General features: G+C 46.0%; 3 protein-coding genes across 3 annotated transcripts; 2 read left to right on the forward strand and 1 right to left on the reverse strand.

Moving 5' to 3' along the window:
* Positions 1–4128: 4128 nt before the first annotated feature.
* LOC9271295 (receptor like protein 29) lies at positions 4129–5950 on the reverse strand. Its single transcript, XM_015782979.3, has one exon. It carries the CDS (start codon positions 5890–5892, stop codon positions 4477–4479), a length of 1416 nt encoding a protein of 471 aa, XP_015638465.1. The 5' UTR covers positions 5893–5950; the 3' UTR covers positions 4129–4476.
* Positions 5951–13797: 7847 nt separating this feature from the next.
* Positions 13798–14442, forward strand: LOC4339412 (uncharacterized). The gene has a single exon (XM_015782918.3). The coding sequence runs from the start codon at positions 13861–13863 to the stop codon at positions 14308–14310; it is 450 nt and encodes a 149-aa protein (XP_015638404.1). The 5' UTR covers positions 13798–13860; the 3' UTR covers positions 14311–14442.
* A 1227-nt stretch (positions 14443–15669) lies between these two features.
* LOC4339413 (protein S40-1) lies at positions 15670–16421 on the forward strand. Its single transcript, XM_015782920.3, has one exon. It carries the CDS (start codon positions 15720–15722, stop codon positions 16146–16148), a length of 429 nt encoding a protein of 142 aa, XP_015638406.1. The 5' UTR covers positions 15670–15719; the 3' UTR covers positions 16149–16421.
* Positions 16422–16625: the final 204 nt, after the last annotated feature.

Raw genomic sequence — 16625 nt, forward strand, 5'->3', positions numbered from 1 at the left:
AAGTAGACTCAAAAGATTCGTCTCGCGGTTTCCAGGCGAGTTCTGAAATTAGTTTTTTCATTCGTGTCCAAAAACCCCTTCCGACATCCGGTCAAACGTCTGATGTGACACCCAAAAAATTTCTTTTCCCCAACTAAACACAGCCTTAATAAGGTGACAAATCCAAGATTTTTCTCTCTTATATTAATACTACACTGCTAACCACCACAAAAAATGCATTGTACAGGAAAATATTAACAAGAAAAGCTGAGATCAAGGTTTCTCAGTTGCCACTCAAGTAGGGGTCGAATTGCGGGTGCCCTGAGCAAGCTTCCAGCAATCCAGCTACAAGTACCAGCGTGCAAAGACGTCTGATCTGAGTCTACCTGCACTTGTCTTTGCACTCCTTGTTTAGATCACGCAGATCTTCTAGAGAAGAATAGGCTAGGACAACCATAAAAAAAAAACTAGAGAAGTAGCCCTCTGTCGCAAAAAAAAAATCATACCTATGAATCTGGACAGATGACACATGCGTGCCCAGATTTTTAGCTAGAGTTTATTTTTTTAGGGACAGAGTAGTACTACTTCCTCCATTCTAAGAAAATGAATATATAACTGAATATGATTTAGTACTACAGTACAATGAATTTGACATATCCAGATTCGTTGTATTAGAATATATCATGTTAAATCTTAAAGGGAGTACCTATACATCTTTCGAAAGATTTTTATGATCGTATCACACAGATTTTTAATATTTGGATTAAAATCCGATAGATATAATAAAAAGCAAAAAGCAATTAAGAAACACCATAATGAACACTAAATTACCATATCCTCAAGAAAAAGACCAAATCCAATACAAAATTTAAAATTTACATGCGAAGATTCAAAAATTACAGTGTAACTTACAAAAGTTACAGCATAAGTTTTATAAATTACACTGTAACTTACAAGAAAATACACTGTAAATTTGAGTGAGAAAATCGAGTGAGAGATAAGAAAAAATCTTTCGAGTGAGATATAGCAAAATCAAATCTTAAATTTGTAAGAGACAGAGAGGAGAGAGGGAGTACAGTACTGTGCCATTGCCATAAGGCCCATGACGATGGTGTAACGACAAACGGAAAGCCAGTCGCTACCTTTGGAAGGCCCCGGTGCGTTATGATCTGCTTCCTCCTCTGGGCTGAACGGGCTCCTAACTCCTAAGGTCCACTAGGCGTGATTTGCTGTGGGCTCTCTTTCTTGTTGCGATATCTTTTAGGCCCAATGAGAGTAGACAGGTAGATGTAGAATGGCTCACTGTACTCTGCAACTTCGCCTGAGTGGCCTGTACAAGTGACCAGTTCGTTCACCGCCAGCCACTGGGCACGCGCAAACACATCACGTGCACAAAATAGTACGGCTAATTTTCTTGTGCAAGTAGCACAAATGTACTCCAAAACAGCGGCAGGTGAGACGACGACTCAGGTGCCGCCCATTTCCTGCAAAAGCCCAGGCCGCCAGGCGCCAGGGCCGGCCGGCCGAGGCTCCCAAAACCACCGCAAGATGCGTGGCGCGTAGCATCAAAAAAGGCACACACAACAAGACGACGACACCCCAATACCCCATCCCTTTCCCAGGTCTCGGATAGAGACGAGCCGTCCTGGCCATCCATCCATCGCTACAGGGCGTCGCTGCATGCTCGCGACTCCTCCCCACGTGAGGCGGGCAGAGAACCCCAGCCAGCCAGCCAGCCAGAGCCAGGTGCGCGCCCGTGCGCACGGCCCGGCCGCCGCGCGCGTACAGTACGTACTACTCCTTTCCTTGGTGTGCCCACCACCGCGCGCTCGCTCGCTTTGCTTGCGTTGCTGTTCCCCGGCGCGGCGCTTTGACCAGGGCACAGCACAAGTGCACGACACGCGCGCACGCACCGCGCGCAGGCGGCACAGTGAGGCACTGTGCCGCGCTCTGCTGCTCTCTTTTCCTGTGCGGCTCACCCGCGCCCGCACGGGCGCACCAGGTGTGCCGTGTGCGTGTGCGCGCCGATGGGCGATGGGTGAGTGGTGGTCTTTCGCGAGTAGAGAATGTAGCATCACCGTGCATGCATATTCTACAATCGACGCCATGTTTCACCGGCGATGTCCCGAGCGAGCGAGCGAGCGAGCTTACACCGTTACACGGCGTAAGAGAGGAGAGGCCACAAGCCACACGCTACACATACGATGCGGTACGGTGAAGTAGTAACGGGATTATGAGATTTTTTTTAAGGGTAGTTTTTTTACCGGTTTCTATAGGGAGTTTTTTATGATGGTGAGTGGGTTTTTCAGGGAACAAGGAGAATGGCTGCACTGGCTTTTTTTTTACCACAATTTTAGTGATTTTTATTCGAAATAAAGGGAGCAGTTTTTTTTTTAAGAAGAGGAAGAGAAACAATCGTACTTTTAAAGTAGTTAAGATATGTGTACATACTTTATAAGAATGGGACGGTTTAGGCTACTTTTGTTTGAGCTGTTTGGGAGCAACTCTTGTCAATTATTATAAACATTCCCACATTCATATTAATATTAATAAATCTAGACATATATGTCTAAATTAATTAACATCAATATGAATATGAGAAATACTATAATGACTTACATTGTGAAACGGATGGAGTATACGGTAGTACGTTCTTTTTAGAGACTTTTTATATCAAAGTTTTCTTAAGCAATCAAATAAATTTATTTTCTGAATTTAAAATAATTAATACTACTTACTACTATCTTCGTCCAGACTATAACAATCTAGACCCATCCTAGGATAATTATCTGGAATCCTATCTAGTTTACTATATTAGGGGATGGAGGGAGTAATTAATTGTGCGTTAATCACTCGTCCATTTTCCCCTCGTCATTTTCAGCTAATGACAACTGGTTTCTGCTCTCTGCTCTCTGCTCTCTCTCTCTCTCCCGCTCGCTCGCTTTCGGTACATGGAGCCATGGAGGGTATCTATCGATCTAGGAGTATCCAGCCGGCAGTAGTGCTAACATGGTCAGGATCGATCCTACTGCCTGCAGGGAACCGATTTTCTTTCTTCTTTTCATATTATCACTTCGATCAATCGATCGCTTTGATGTTTACTCTTGTTTTTTTAAAAAACAATCTTTCAGGTTTACGCCATGCCCCTAGCTACCGCAAGCTTGTTGTATAGCCCCGGCAGGATGTACATTTATCATGTCAATCACTTATCCTATCACTGTCCTTTTCAACAGTTCATGTCCATGCACGCTGAACATAGACACCAATGATTTTGTACATTGCCAGGTACTCCTCAGCATGTATTTTCCCGTCACAGGACACGGGACTTCTCTTTCCTCCTTGGTAGGAGTACAGTACTGTACTACTCTTACTCCGTACAGTACAAACAGTACTGCCGTATTTTCTCGTCACACGGTTTTCTTTCTTCGGGTGTGTTTAGTTCACGCTAAAATTAAAAGTTTGATTGAAATTAAAATAATGTGACGGAAAAGTTGGAAGTTTATGTGTATAAGAAAGTTTTGATGTGATAGAAAAATTAGAAGTTTGAAGAAAAAGTTGGAAACTAAACCAAGCCTTGCTTGAGATCTTTACGGTGAAGTCCAGTAGCCGGTAATGTGATGCACTAGTACTACTTGGAGTACTACGTGGAGTACTCCCTAGCTCAAAAAACGTTGCAACTCTCAGCACCTCCCAAAGGACTTCAAAACTCTTCCATCTTCCCGGACATCAAGCCCGAACCGTGGTTATAGTTAAAGAAAGAACCAAAGAGATGATAAAATTCCAGTGCAGATGAGAAATAGTCCGGTTAACACATACTCCTACTTTGTTCATGCATCCCTATAGACAAGCCATACTGTCAGTTAGTACAAACAGTTCAGACATCAACGCTGGAGTACATGATCACCTGACCACTGCATCTGGTTCCCTTACTTAAGGCAATGAGGGGCATAACACTCATTGGATTATACAGCGGCAAGCAATGAAAAGCAGGGCAGAGCTCAGGCTGCAGAGTGCCTGAAAACTGCTTGCAAATTGCAGGCGCAGCCGGATTTATGGCCAGATCGGCCACGCACAAATCACAGCCAGTTACCATAAGGCTGTGTTTAGTTCAGCGCAAAGTTTAAATTTTAGTTGAAATTAGAGATGATATGACTGAAAAGTTATATATGTATGACAGGTTGATGTGATAAAAAAGGACTAAAGTTTGGATCTAAACTTGAATCTAAACACAGCCTAACTCCCCTGGGACCCGGACGCTAACTTTGACCGATCACAAATCCGGGCCCCAACCCAACAACCGGCGCGACGATTTGAAACCAACGTGCCAATCCAATCCAATCCACACCCAAGTACTGTAGAAGTGTAGAAGTACCCCAACACTACCAAACTCTTTTCCCTTGCCTCGGAATTCTCGCAATTAACGTGACAAGTTATACTACCACTAACATAGCAGAGTTACATACAGATCAAACCACCACGCGCGCGCGTGCCGCGAGCTCAGAGCAGAAGGCAGCAGCTGCAGCACAGCGCCACGGCGACCGGCCGGATGAGCAGCAGCGCTGACCAGCGGCCGCCGGCGAGCCAGAGTTGTCCATCTCGCCTGAACAATGTGCCAACTGATAGTACGTCGGTGGCGGCGGACACGGAGGCGATGTCCCCGCCGTCGCCGGCGCGGCGGCAGACGCCGACGCCGACGTCGGCCTGCAAGACGGCGCGGCCGTCGACGCACAGCCCCGGGTTGCCGCTGAGGTCGAGGTTCCGGCCGAGGCGCCTGAGGAACGCGCCGTCGAACGGCACGACGCCGTCCAGCCCGTTCTTGCTCAGGTTGAGGTGGTACATCCGCTTGAGCCGGCTCAGCCCGGCGGGGATCCTCCCGGTGAGGTTGTTGTTCTCCAGCGACAGCGTCGTCAGGCTCGCCAGCCGGCCGAGCGTCTCCGGGATCGACCCCGAGTAGCCGGAGTTGGCCAGCCGGAGCTCCTGCAGCCGCGCAATGTCGCCGAGCTCCGACGGCAACGGGACGCCCATCGGGTTGTTCTCCATGATCAGGTACTGGAGGTCAAGGAGGTCGGAGAGGCCGGCCGGGAGGTGGCCGCTTAGGCCATTGTTGCTCAATGCCAAGAAGGTGAGAGATGTCAGCCCGGTGATGGTGGCCGGGACGCCGCCGGTGAGGTTGTTGGAGCTCAGGTCCAGCTTCTGAAGCATGGCGAGGTCGCCGAGCTGGCCCGGGATGGAGCCGGAGAAGGAGTTGTAGCTGAGGTCGAGGCCGACCAAGCTCCGGAGCTCGCCGATGCGGCTCGGGATCGTGCCGGTGAGCGAGTTGTAGCTGAGGTCGAGGTGCACGAGGCTCTTGAGCTCGCCGATGCCCTGCGGGACCTCGCCGCGGATGAGCGCGTTCTGGGACACGGTCAGCACCTGCAGCGACCGGATGCTGGACAGCTGCGGCGGCAGCGTGCCGGACAGCGACGGGTTGGACCGGACGCTGAGCTGCTGCAGGCGGGAGGAGGTGAGGTTGGCCGACGGCGGCAGCGTGAACGCCGTGGTGGCCGCCGGGTTCTTGAAGCAGTCGACGAGGAACAGCGACTGGAGGTGCGGCAGCGCGAACGCGAGGTGCGGGAACGCCGCGCCGTCCTTGCACGTCGGGTTCGGCGCCACCCCGAAGTCCAGCCGCGTGACGTGCAGCCTCGCCGCCGCCGACGACACGTTCCCGGCGGCCGGCACAGGCTTGCACTCGAGGCCGGGCCACGGGGAGCCGCACGGGTCAGGGCCGACGGAGCGCCACTCGCGGTCGGAGGAGACGGCCTCCATGACGAGCAGCAGCGTCTCCCTCTCGGCGGGGTCCATGGCCAGCGCCGCCGTAGCCGCCGCCGCCATGGAGAGGAGGTGGAGGAGGAGCACGACGGAGGCTACAGGCATGATGGCGCGCGCGCGTGTGGCGTCGAGGTTTCGCTTTTGGGAGGCGCCGATGTTATTCAGGGGGGAGAGGAGATGGGGTGGGGGGAGTTTATGTGGAAAGGGGGGTGGGGGTGGTGGGGTCGGGGGTATCTGATGTGACGAGACTGGGGCCTACATGTCCGTACATGAACATGGACAGGGAAGTGTCTGAGCGTGCGTGCGTGCGTGTGACGGGGAATCAATCAATTGCTACCAACTTTTAGACTGTGAAGGCACATAGGATAGGAGCATCGATTTTTCAGCAAAAACATGAAAAAAAAAACGCTTACATTGCGACGGGTAAAAATATTTTTTATTGCCATATATTATTTTGAAAGCCTATTCATTCCTTCTTTTTTTTTACTAACCCAATCCACTATCTCTCGGCTTGGTCTGTCTCTCTTTGATTATAAGTAGAGCTATAGGTCCAAAACGTATAGCCAGCTGTGTCTTCAACCTCCATAAAACTGACACGTGTATTTTTTATTAAAATCGGAGCAAATATGTAAAACTTAGATGAAAACTACGATTTAAAATGGAGATTCAATCCGATGAATTAAATTAGAAATGAAATAGAAAAACATGGGAACAATGACGAGAGAGTAGTGGAGAATCGATTTTTACAATCAATTGAAGAAGGATACGCATGAGGAGGCATATCGGCGTGGCAACAACATGAGGGTTTGAATCGGCGTTGAAAAAACATATAGATAAATGATACTTAATTAATTATACGCTAATAACTCAACTTGTTTTGCGTATCTTAACCTTTCCCCTCCTCTCAAACACTTTCTAAATAATTACTAGCTAAGAAATTTAAACAATAAATTACTTAGGGTGTGTTTAATTCACGTTAAATTTAAAAGTTTAATTGAAATTGGAACGATGTGACGGAAAAGTTGAAAGTTTGTATGTAGGAAATTTTTTGATATGATGAAAAAATTGAATATTTGAAGAAATTTGAAGAAAAAGTTGGGAACTAAACCAGGCCCTAGTTACAAACCAAGAATCGTCCATGCAAAAAGGTTCTTTTTGCACCTTACTCCCACTTCGTGTTATGATTGAATTAACATACGAAGTACTACTAGTCAAATACATGCATAATCCCTGGTCCCTGAAAATCTTGGGTGTACTTGTTCCTACCTGGTACTCTCCTGGCTCCGTCCTGGTTTTGACACAGGTTCATATATAGACTGACAAGCTATTCTATTCTATAAGTAAATTTCTTTCTATTATATTTATTTGTATCAACCACGCAAATTCATATCCCATTGGCGCATCTTTCTTAAATCTGTGAAGGGGAGTTTGAGGATTTGACACCTCTTAATATGGTGTTTTTTGAGGATTTGTCTATGAGACGTGAATTTGAGGTGTGTTTAGTTCTTGAAAAAAGTTGGAAGTTTAGGAAAAGTTAGGAGTTTGGAAAAAAAGTTGGAAGTTTACGTGCATAGGAAAGTTTTTGATGTGATATGATACGATAAAAAGTTGGAAGTTTGGGGTAATCTAAACACGGCCTTGGTGAACCGTGAACGAGATATTGGAATTGAACCGTTTGCAACAGACGGATATGCAAGACTTCAAACAACCCCGAATCTCTTCTTTTCCCAAATTACAGCAGTCCGGACTTTGGTTCCTGTACCAAGGGAGTACTACTACAGTAATACTAGCTCATGTTGTTTATTAGCTCTTGTCATGCTTCAGACAGAGCACTGCACACGCACACACAGAGAGCAAAGCATGCTACAGCAATATGAACTGTGTAAACCTGACTGGCTCAAAGCTCAAACAGTGGTTAGAGAGTTAAGACACCACTCCTATATTGTTTGATCAGTGCACCCGTGAGGGGGACAAGAGCTAGATTTGTAGCCAAATAGCTCTTCTATTTCTAGCCCCAGATGCACTGTTGAATTGGCCCCTCTGAATTATTGCACCCGAGAGAAGGACGAAGAGATCACAAGAAGAGAGGGTTCCTTCTCTGCACTTCTGTAGATGATGCTTGGAGCTTTGGCTCCACACACTTTTTGGAACCCAGATATATTGATGAGTTGAACATTCGTCTCGAGCAGTCGCAGTGCTGAACGCTGAACTGAACTGCATGCTGACAGCAAACGATGCACTTTGCAGGCGAGTGGTCACCTTGATGAGTCCATGTAAAATGACTCCATGACTGCTGTTTTGGAGGCTCTCTCTCCTCCAAAGTCTCCAACGTAAACATCTTAAACAGCATCACTGCTCTCTACTACTCCCTCCGTCCCAATATATTAAAATCTAGGACAGGATGGGACATTTTCTAGGTTTTAATATATTGGGACGGAGGGAGCAGTACAGAACTGAAATGGAGCCATGTTTTGGAGAAATTTTTTTTAAGCATTCCAAAGAAGCCAATGGCAACAAGGACCAAACCAGAGACACCCCCAATGAATCGCCCAAAGACAGACCGATGCACATGTGGTGTTGCTGATCGATCCTCCAATCTCTACAGCGAAGGAATACAGTGCTTCCACTGCATCATCATCGTCATCATAATCGATCACCATTCATCACCAGAGTTGCACTGCTCCTCACCTACTACGTACACTGCTTTATCGATGTGACATATATATTCACACAGGTGATCGTACTGGCTCTGAAGACTGAAGGCAAGAACAAAGTGTGTGACCTCGTGTGAGCACGAGAGGAGCAAGCAATGGGGGGGCCATAGTATAATGGCATCATCATGCAACGCAAAGCAAATGCAAATCCAAATAAATTGCAAATGCATTCGGGATTGCATGCATGTGTGGCGACACCTCGCAGTCCCAGGTGATGTGACAAAAGATACCTGACAGAGAGAGCGCCATTGCCATTGCTGCCATTGCTGGGGAGCATGGTGTGCTTGCTAGGGAGGGGAGAAAGTTGACCGGAAAGCCACCACTGGCTGAGATGACCGGTCGATCGTGTCGACGCATGCAGTGCCTCAGGCTTATCAGGCTCCTCGATCGCGAGCGTGAGACGCTGTTGCCATGTGCACGCCATGGACGGACATGGAGCCATGGGCTCTTGCAAAACGCAAAGGCGAAGAGATTCGATCATCCATGCATCGATCCCATCCACAACCAGTGCTAACTGCTAAGTGTAAAGTTGGAAATTTGGAACCATGAGATGCACTTGATAACAAGAGGTGTGTGATTTTAACCCGGAGATCTCGTATTCAATCTTAACATGAGCTAATGCAGAATAAATCTGACCTCATTGAGTTTTATCGTAGGGAGGCTGTAATCTTCACTACGTCAGTACAAAATTACAAATGGTCATGGGCTTATTGGCATGCCATGTGACTTGCAGCTGATTTTGCATCTTCAGGCAGCCTGCCGTGAAGTGACCATATTTTTCCTACTATACTTCAGAACTGGGCCAAATAACTCGATAAGTATATCAATGTATAGTTTTATCAGGCTTATCATCAAATCATCAATGGGTCAAACAGGCCGAAAGTATAACAGGCTATATATGTGCATTATTATACCACATCTAAACTGTGCATTTGGTCTGATGTGATCGTGTGAGTCCCACGACCATAACTTTTGCAACGTGCGTTGTCTCAGCAACATTTGGAAAGCTGGGTTTGCAAACAGTTTTATGGCAGCAAGAAGTTTCACTAGAATAGTTAGAAATTGCAAGCAGTTGGACTAGGGAAAGGAAATCAAGGGTGGCAACTCACTCAACTCTCAAGATACTGTAACTGTTGCAATGGAGATGCTGATTGCACATTTGCACATACTGTGGGGAAAGATATATTCATCTGCAAAAAAGCAAAGTTTCAGCATTAAAACTTTGTACAAATAAAATTTCTGCATTAGATTTGGTTGAGATTATTTGACAATTGAGTTCCAAGGATTCTACTGATCACTTCCCAGAGATTTCAAGCCTGAAAAGGAGGTTCTTTTGATGGTGCTGTCTGTCTGAATTGTATAGCATTTGCTGCAACCGTTGCTTTGTTTCCTGTCATGTTTGATAACGAAATAATCATAAACAATTCACGCCTATATAGAAAGAGTTTATGTACAGAATGACAAGACAAGAAGATGTAAAAAAAAAAAGAAAAGAAGAGAAACTGGAAAGCAATTTTTTGATCCAAACTAAACTTAATGTTGACGCCTTCCTCAAATCCCAATACTGTGCCCGGCCAAATTGACACGAGCGAGCAGAGAAGGCACAATCTGCTTCACTGAATCAACAGGTTCGATCGATTATTTTGCACCGCAGGATCAGCCTAGGTCACAGACCAGAGGGCTATAACCTGCGGCCTGCAAGATCTGACTAAACATGAGATCAGGATGATATGGCTCTGAACTTCTGCAGTAGTGGACTAGTGCAGAGTGCACAGCCGACAGTGAAGTCGCCGTCGGCATGTGTAACTCCATGCTGCCGTCGCCGTGATCATCCCGCTGCACATCGGAGGCAGCGTTGCCGGACATTGCCGTGCCAGTGATAATTCAGGGCAACAGGGCAGGGTGCCATGGCCGGCGGCGGAGGCGCCCTGATGAGTAGCCATCCTTTGATTTGGCCACGGTGGCAACTGAATCCGCCGCCGTAGTGCCAGTGGACGGCGGCGGCTGAGGCTGCCGCATCGGGCAATCGTCTAGGGCAGCGAGGAGGCGGCGCACCGGCGCGAACTACTGAGGTACAGTAGCCGGCGGCGGGCGGGCGGCAACTCGATGACGACGGCAAGTCGGCAACGGCGACTCGGCGAGGAGGAGGAACCAACCAGTCAACCCGCTCCGGGACTCCGTGAGACGTTCGATCACATTTGAGCGGCTTGGATTGAGCATGTGATACGTCAGCGCAGGGGATGAAACGTATCGCCACAGGATAGCCTTTGATTATGGGACTACTAATGATCTTTAGGTAGAACTTAGAGGCTCAAATCTTATGGAATTACCAACCAATAGATACAACCCGTTTTGAATGAAATAAAAAAAGAATAAATATGTCAAAAATCGTAAATTTAAAGACAAAAATAGTTGTAAAATATAATTTTATTGTATTGTAGCTGAGTGTAATTACTATATAGAAGTAACAAAGTATAAAGTGCTCTATAACTGGGTGCAACTATAAGTTGGATCTACAGGATATAAATCTTTTATGTAAGATTATACAGAAGAAAAATCAAAAGATATGAGTAAAAAATCTGTTACAAATGAGATCCTGCCTCTGTTTCATATTATAAGTCAATTTGTTTTTTTATAAGTCAAACTTATTTAGTTTGATCAAATTTATAAAGAAAAAAAATACAACAACAGGTTTAATATAGAACAAACAAACTATTAAAATATATTCAATGTTAGATTTATTAAAACTAATTTAATACTATAATTAGGAAATTGCTATATAACATCCTACTATAAATGTTATGTTAGTCGAATTAATCCCTATAAATATTGTTACATTTTTTTTATAAATTTGATAAAGCTTTTAAGAAGTTTGACTTTAGAAAAAATCAAAACGTCTTCTAATATGAAACGGAGAGAATAGCAAAACCATAGATTATTTCCTTTTACACCATAGCAGATTTGGTTCGTGAAAATGTCTATTGAAGATTTGGAAGGAGGAACGTGTCGGGTATAGAATACGGAAACTCAGGGTTATAACAATACACATTTTACTATTGTACTGTCAAGTGTATCCCATTGTATATTATGCCGTTAGATCAAGATTGAACGGCTTTAATTGTGCTTAGGCACTATCAAGACCAAGTGCATCTCGTTGTCTGCTGCGCCGTTCGATCAAGATTGAACGGCTCTGATTGTGGTGAGATTTATGTGATGTGGACGTCCTTTTTCAGAACAAATCCTTGTGAGTTGTGACACTCGTCCACATCACGACTCACCTGATCTCGCATGGTCTTGGTGACAACTACGGAAGCTCCGCCCCCCGCCGCCCCAGCCCCGGGCTGCCCCAATTCCGTCTGGTCCATCGTCCGTGGCGCCCTCATCGTCGTCCTTGACCCGGCGAGATTTCCGTGCAGGTTTAAGGTATTTCAGTTTAAGATTATTGTAATCTAGATTATTAAATCAGATTACTCTAAGCTAGATTATAATAATCTGATATAAAATAAGTTGTGAGTTGTTTATTTCTTGGGATTATTGGAGACATTTAAGGGTAGAGAGTATTTAGCCACTTAATAATCTGGAAAAAAACTCCTCTAAAAAAGATTATTGGATTATACTAATCTGGCTTATAGATTATAATAATCTAGCATAATAATCTACTTGTTTGTTTCAGCTTACTCCTAATAATCTAGATTATAATAATCCTATAAGCTGAATCAAACAGGGCCTAAGTTTAGGTGCTGGTTTAGTTTCTAACTTTTTCTTCAAACTTTTAACTTTTCCATCACATCAAAACTTTCCTACACACATAAACTTTTAACTTTTTTTAAAAAAAACTTTCAATCCAATTTTGACGTGGAACTAAACACAACCTAGGTTAGGTGGAGTCGTGGAGATCACTAGCTGTAGGCCTGTAGCAAGTCTGCCGACTTCACACCCTGCTGCAGCGTTGGGAAGACATACGCGAATATTAGAGAAGGACCTAATATAAATAATTAGAAGGGGTGAAACTTTAAATCCAGATTGTCTAGCCCATCACCATGAGAATCTAGCTAAAATACCCTGGGTATTTCTCCGGCGTTGGGAAGACGGATAAGGCTGTGTTCGGGAGTGAGGGTTGGGAACCTTACTCCCTAGCACACAAAACAAAGCAGTGTTTAGTGCATGATTAATCAAGTATTAACCAAAATAAATTTGAAAAATATTTTTTTAAAGTTACTTTCATATAGAAAATTTTTGTAAAAACACACTATTTATCAGTTTGAAAAGCGTGTGTGTGAAAAACGAGGGAGATGAGTTGGGAAAGTGAAGATAAGAACTAAGGATATGTTTAGTTCATTTCAAACTTCCAAAAATTCCGTCACATCAAATGTTTGGACACATACATAGCAATTAAATGTGGACGAAAAAAATCAATCGCACAGTTTGCATGTAAATTGTGAGACGAATCTTTTGAGGCTAATTACGCCATGATTTGATAATATGGTGATACAATAAACATTTGTTAGTGATGGATTAATTAGGCGTAATAGATTCGTCTCGTAGTTTACATGCGAAATCTGTAATTTATTTTGTTATTAGTCTACATTTAATAATTCAAAGAAAGGTGTGTCCGTATACTCTAATTTTTTTTTGTGAAAAGTAACTAAACACGTCCAGCCTAAATCCACCCAGAAACCAGAGCCAAAATTGCCCTGTTTGGCTGTTCACACGGATTGATCATTGATGGATCCATGCTGATGAATAGTGAGGATGTTGACGGGCGCAACTACTACTACGTACTGGCGTAGTAGTGCACTGGAGCAGAACAGAAGCATATACTGTATATTCCTATATCCCTAGTTGCATTTTGTCGATCCCAATTCCCAACTGCTCACTGATTACAGCCTTGATTACGACCCCGGGCCCAATTAATCAACCCATGCTTAATAAATTCATCACCAAACAAAAAAAATCAAACCATGCACACTGCGATCAGTCACGTACTAAGTGGCTCGCGTCGATTCCCTTGCAACGCTGCAACAGGGCGGCGTGCCGGCGAGAGGAAACGTGTGTTCCGTTCGCCGCGTCCGGAGCCCGCGGCGCGATGGCGGCCGCGGCATCCACACGTACACCTCCCCACCGCCGCTTCTCTTTCGCGGACGCGTGTGGAGCTCGCCCGCCGAGCGGTCGCCGTCGCCCCAGAATTTCTCTCGCGATCCGATCCGATCAGACGCGGTAGAATCCCATCAGGCAGGCAAGCCGCGCGCCCCGGTATATTTAGACGCGCTCGACGCCGCGGCGCGCGCCTCAGTTTGAGCTGAGCTGAGCTGCGAGCTCTCTCTCTCTTTCTCTCGGCAGCTGGTTGCCACGCCTTGCCATGGCGATGGTGGTGGAGGAGCTCGACGAGTTCGAGGTGCTGTGGCCTGACACCGACGCCGCCGACGACGACGCGCCGCCGCCGGCGATCTCGCCTGCGCCGCCGGTGCAGCCATACGAGACACGCGCGCCCACGCCGCGCGTCAAGCACTCTCGGCCGGTGGACGTCCCCTGCAGGGGAGCGCGCTTACACCGGTGGAACTGGAGATACGGTGGTGCCAGCATGGAGGAGGACGGCCACGGCAGCGTCGTCGGGAAGGTGGTGATCGTGCCGCCGCACCTGCTGCTGCTGTTCGGCGTGCGGCGGCCGGAGGAGGAGGAGGAGGAGGAGATGGCGGCGGCGCCGTGCACGCTGCCGTCGTCGTTGGGGACGCGGCCGTGCAAGCGGGCGCGCGACCTGCGCCACCTGCGCAACTCGGTGCTGCGGATGACCGGGTTCATCGAAGGATGATGATGCATGCGCTGCTGCCATTGAGGGTTAAGGACAGGTTATGAAGTTGAAGCTGTATATGCATCCATGGAAGTACTGGATTTGTATCATGAATGAGGAATTAAAATGTAAGAAGATGATTTGGGAGCTCGATTTGAATTGGTCTCGTTGCTTTAATTTTACTTGAACAAATAAGTTCCGGGAAATTTTGTCATGCTTCAGTATATCAAAAGGGATCAAACACTGAGGATGCCGTGGATTGTAAATACCTATCTTGCCGTGTGAAAATTGTCATTTATCAAGTTGGGTTTACCAGGAAACTGGACTACCCCAGTTTAATACCACCTCGTGTGTTACGTTGTTAATCAACACGTGGGCACACAGTAAGCGACCTAGTTAGAGAGAGCGTAGGATTAAACTTGGCAGAAATCATAACACCACTCTAAAATTGCCGTTTTGCCGTTTTGCTGTGGTGCACAAAAGAACTTGTTCATCCTCGCTAATATATACTCCCTCCGTCCCATAAAAAAACGAATCTAGAACCGAATATGAGACATCCTATGTCCAGATTCGTAGTACTAAGTTGATTTTTTATGAGATGGAGGGAGTACAACCCAATTAAACCCATGCTATAATATTTCAGATAATTTATTTTAAAAAGAAAATCAAATCCTTATATTAGCACAAATCAAAACAGTCTGAACAAAACTGTAGTTCATTTTCAGACTCTCTCCACATTCTCAGGGATTTAGCGTCTGCTTAGTTTGTGAAAAGAAAATTTTTAGGTGTCACATAGGACGTTTGATCAGATGTCGGAAGGGGTTTTCTGACACAAATGAAAAAAAATAATTTCATAACTCGTCTGAAAACCACGAGACGAATTTATTAAGCCTAATTACATATGGGTTACTGTAACACTTATGGCTAATCATGGACTAATTAGGCTCAAAATATTCGTGTCGCGATTTTCATGCAAATTGTACAATTAGTTTATATATATATATTTAATGCTACATGCATGTGTGAAAGATTCGATATGATGTGTTTGGGAAAAAAATTTGGGAACTACACAAGGGCTTATAGCGAGAGTGTGCCACACAGTAAAAACTAAAATGACCCACATGTTCAAAAACAAAAATGACCAACGCAACTGTATTAGCGTGTGCTATCCACGTGGCAGCCGACGATAAGGTGCACCGCACTCCACATCAACCCTGTTCGGTTCCTTCCAGCGTACAGACACACTCCGCTCCGCTCCTCTCATTGCCGTCTCCCCAAGGAATTGTGCTTGCTCACCAAGACACGCCAGCTTCTTCCTCTTCTCCTCCTCCTTGCAGCGCACACCACCGTATATAAATACGCCCTCGCCGTCTCCTCGCCGACCTCTCTCCGTCGTCCAGGAGACGGCCGGCGACGGCGACGGCGACGCCATGGAGGAATTCCAAGAGGCTGACATCCTGTGGCCCGAGCCCGCGGAGGACAACTCCGACGACGGCGCGGTGGTTGTCACCACGACGCCGTCTCCGGTGGCTCGTCGTCCTGTGGGCTCGCCGGAGTCGTCGTCGTTGTCTGCTCCGGTGGAGATCGCCGCCTCTCGCCGGAAGCGGCGGTCTCGGTCGTGGGCTTCCGAGTACAACATGTTCGACCAGACCAACGACGACGACGACGCTGTGAAGAAGAAGATGATGAATAATGGAGTTATGGTCGCGCCGCCGCACGCCATTGTTGATCGGAGGAGGCTCCGAGGAAGGACGGCGGCGTACTCCATGTGCGCCGGCAAGGGGAGGACGCTCAAAGGGCGGGACCTCCGCAACGTCAGGAACCTCGTCCTCCAGATGACCGGATTCATCGAGAAATGAACACAGAATTAAGATTATTGATTGATTGGTTGATTGATTGATTGCGAATAGGATATACTGAAACCTGAAGATTTTCAGCTTGCCTGAAGGCTGAAGATATTTGCGGAATGCAATAACTCTTTGTTTAATTAATTAATCATCTGTAGGATTGCAAGTTGCTGGCTCGTGGAATAAATGTACATGTATTACATAAGAAATTAACAAAAGAAAGGGGAAAAAAATGAATGCCAGATGCTACAGAGTTGCTGAATTATTGTAACTCTGTAAAACAAATTTCCATCTAGCAAATTCAGAAAACTTTGATTGGGTCAAGAATCTAAACTAGTAGTTAGCAGGTATCTAGGTGATTTTAGATAATTCAATCTTCATGCAAAAAATAAATTTACTGGTTCGCATACAGAAACATGGGCAACATTTCACGATACCGGAATGCTTCGACGACTACACTTAGGGTGTGTTTGGAACTCTAAGTTTCCA

The sequence above is a fragment of the Oryza sativa genome, chromosome 5 (genome assembly GCF_034140825.1).
Source record: "Oryza sativa Japonica Group chromosome 5, ASM3414082v1".
NCBI lineage: Eukaryota > Viridiplantae > Streptophyta > Magnoliopsida > Poales > Poaceae > Oryza > Oryza sativa.

What these genes read in the sequence shown, in the direction of transcription:
- LOC9271295 (XM_015782979.3), bottom strand. Translation starts at nt 5,892, where the DNA reads ATGCCTGTAGCCTCCGTCGTGCTCCTCCTCCACCTCCTCTCCATGGCG.
- LOC4339412 (XM_015782918.3), top strand. Translation starts at nt 13,861, where the DNA reads ATGGCGATGGTGGTGGAGGAGCTCGACGAGTTCGAGGTGCTGTGGCCT.
- LOC4339413 (XM_015782920.3), top strand. Translation starts at nt 15,720, where the DNA reads ATGGAGGAATTCCAAGAGGCTGACATCCTGTGGCCCGAGCCCGCGGAG.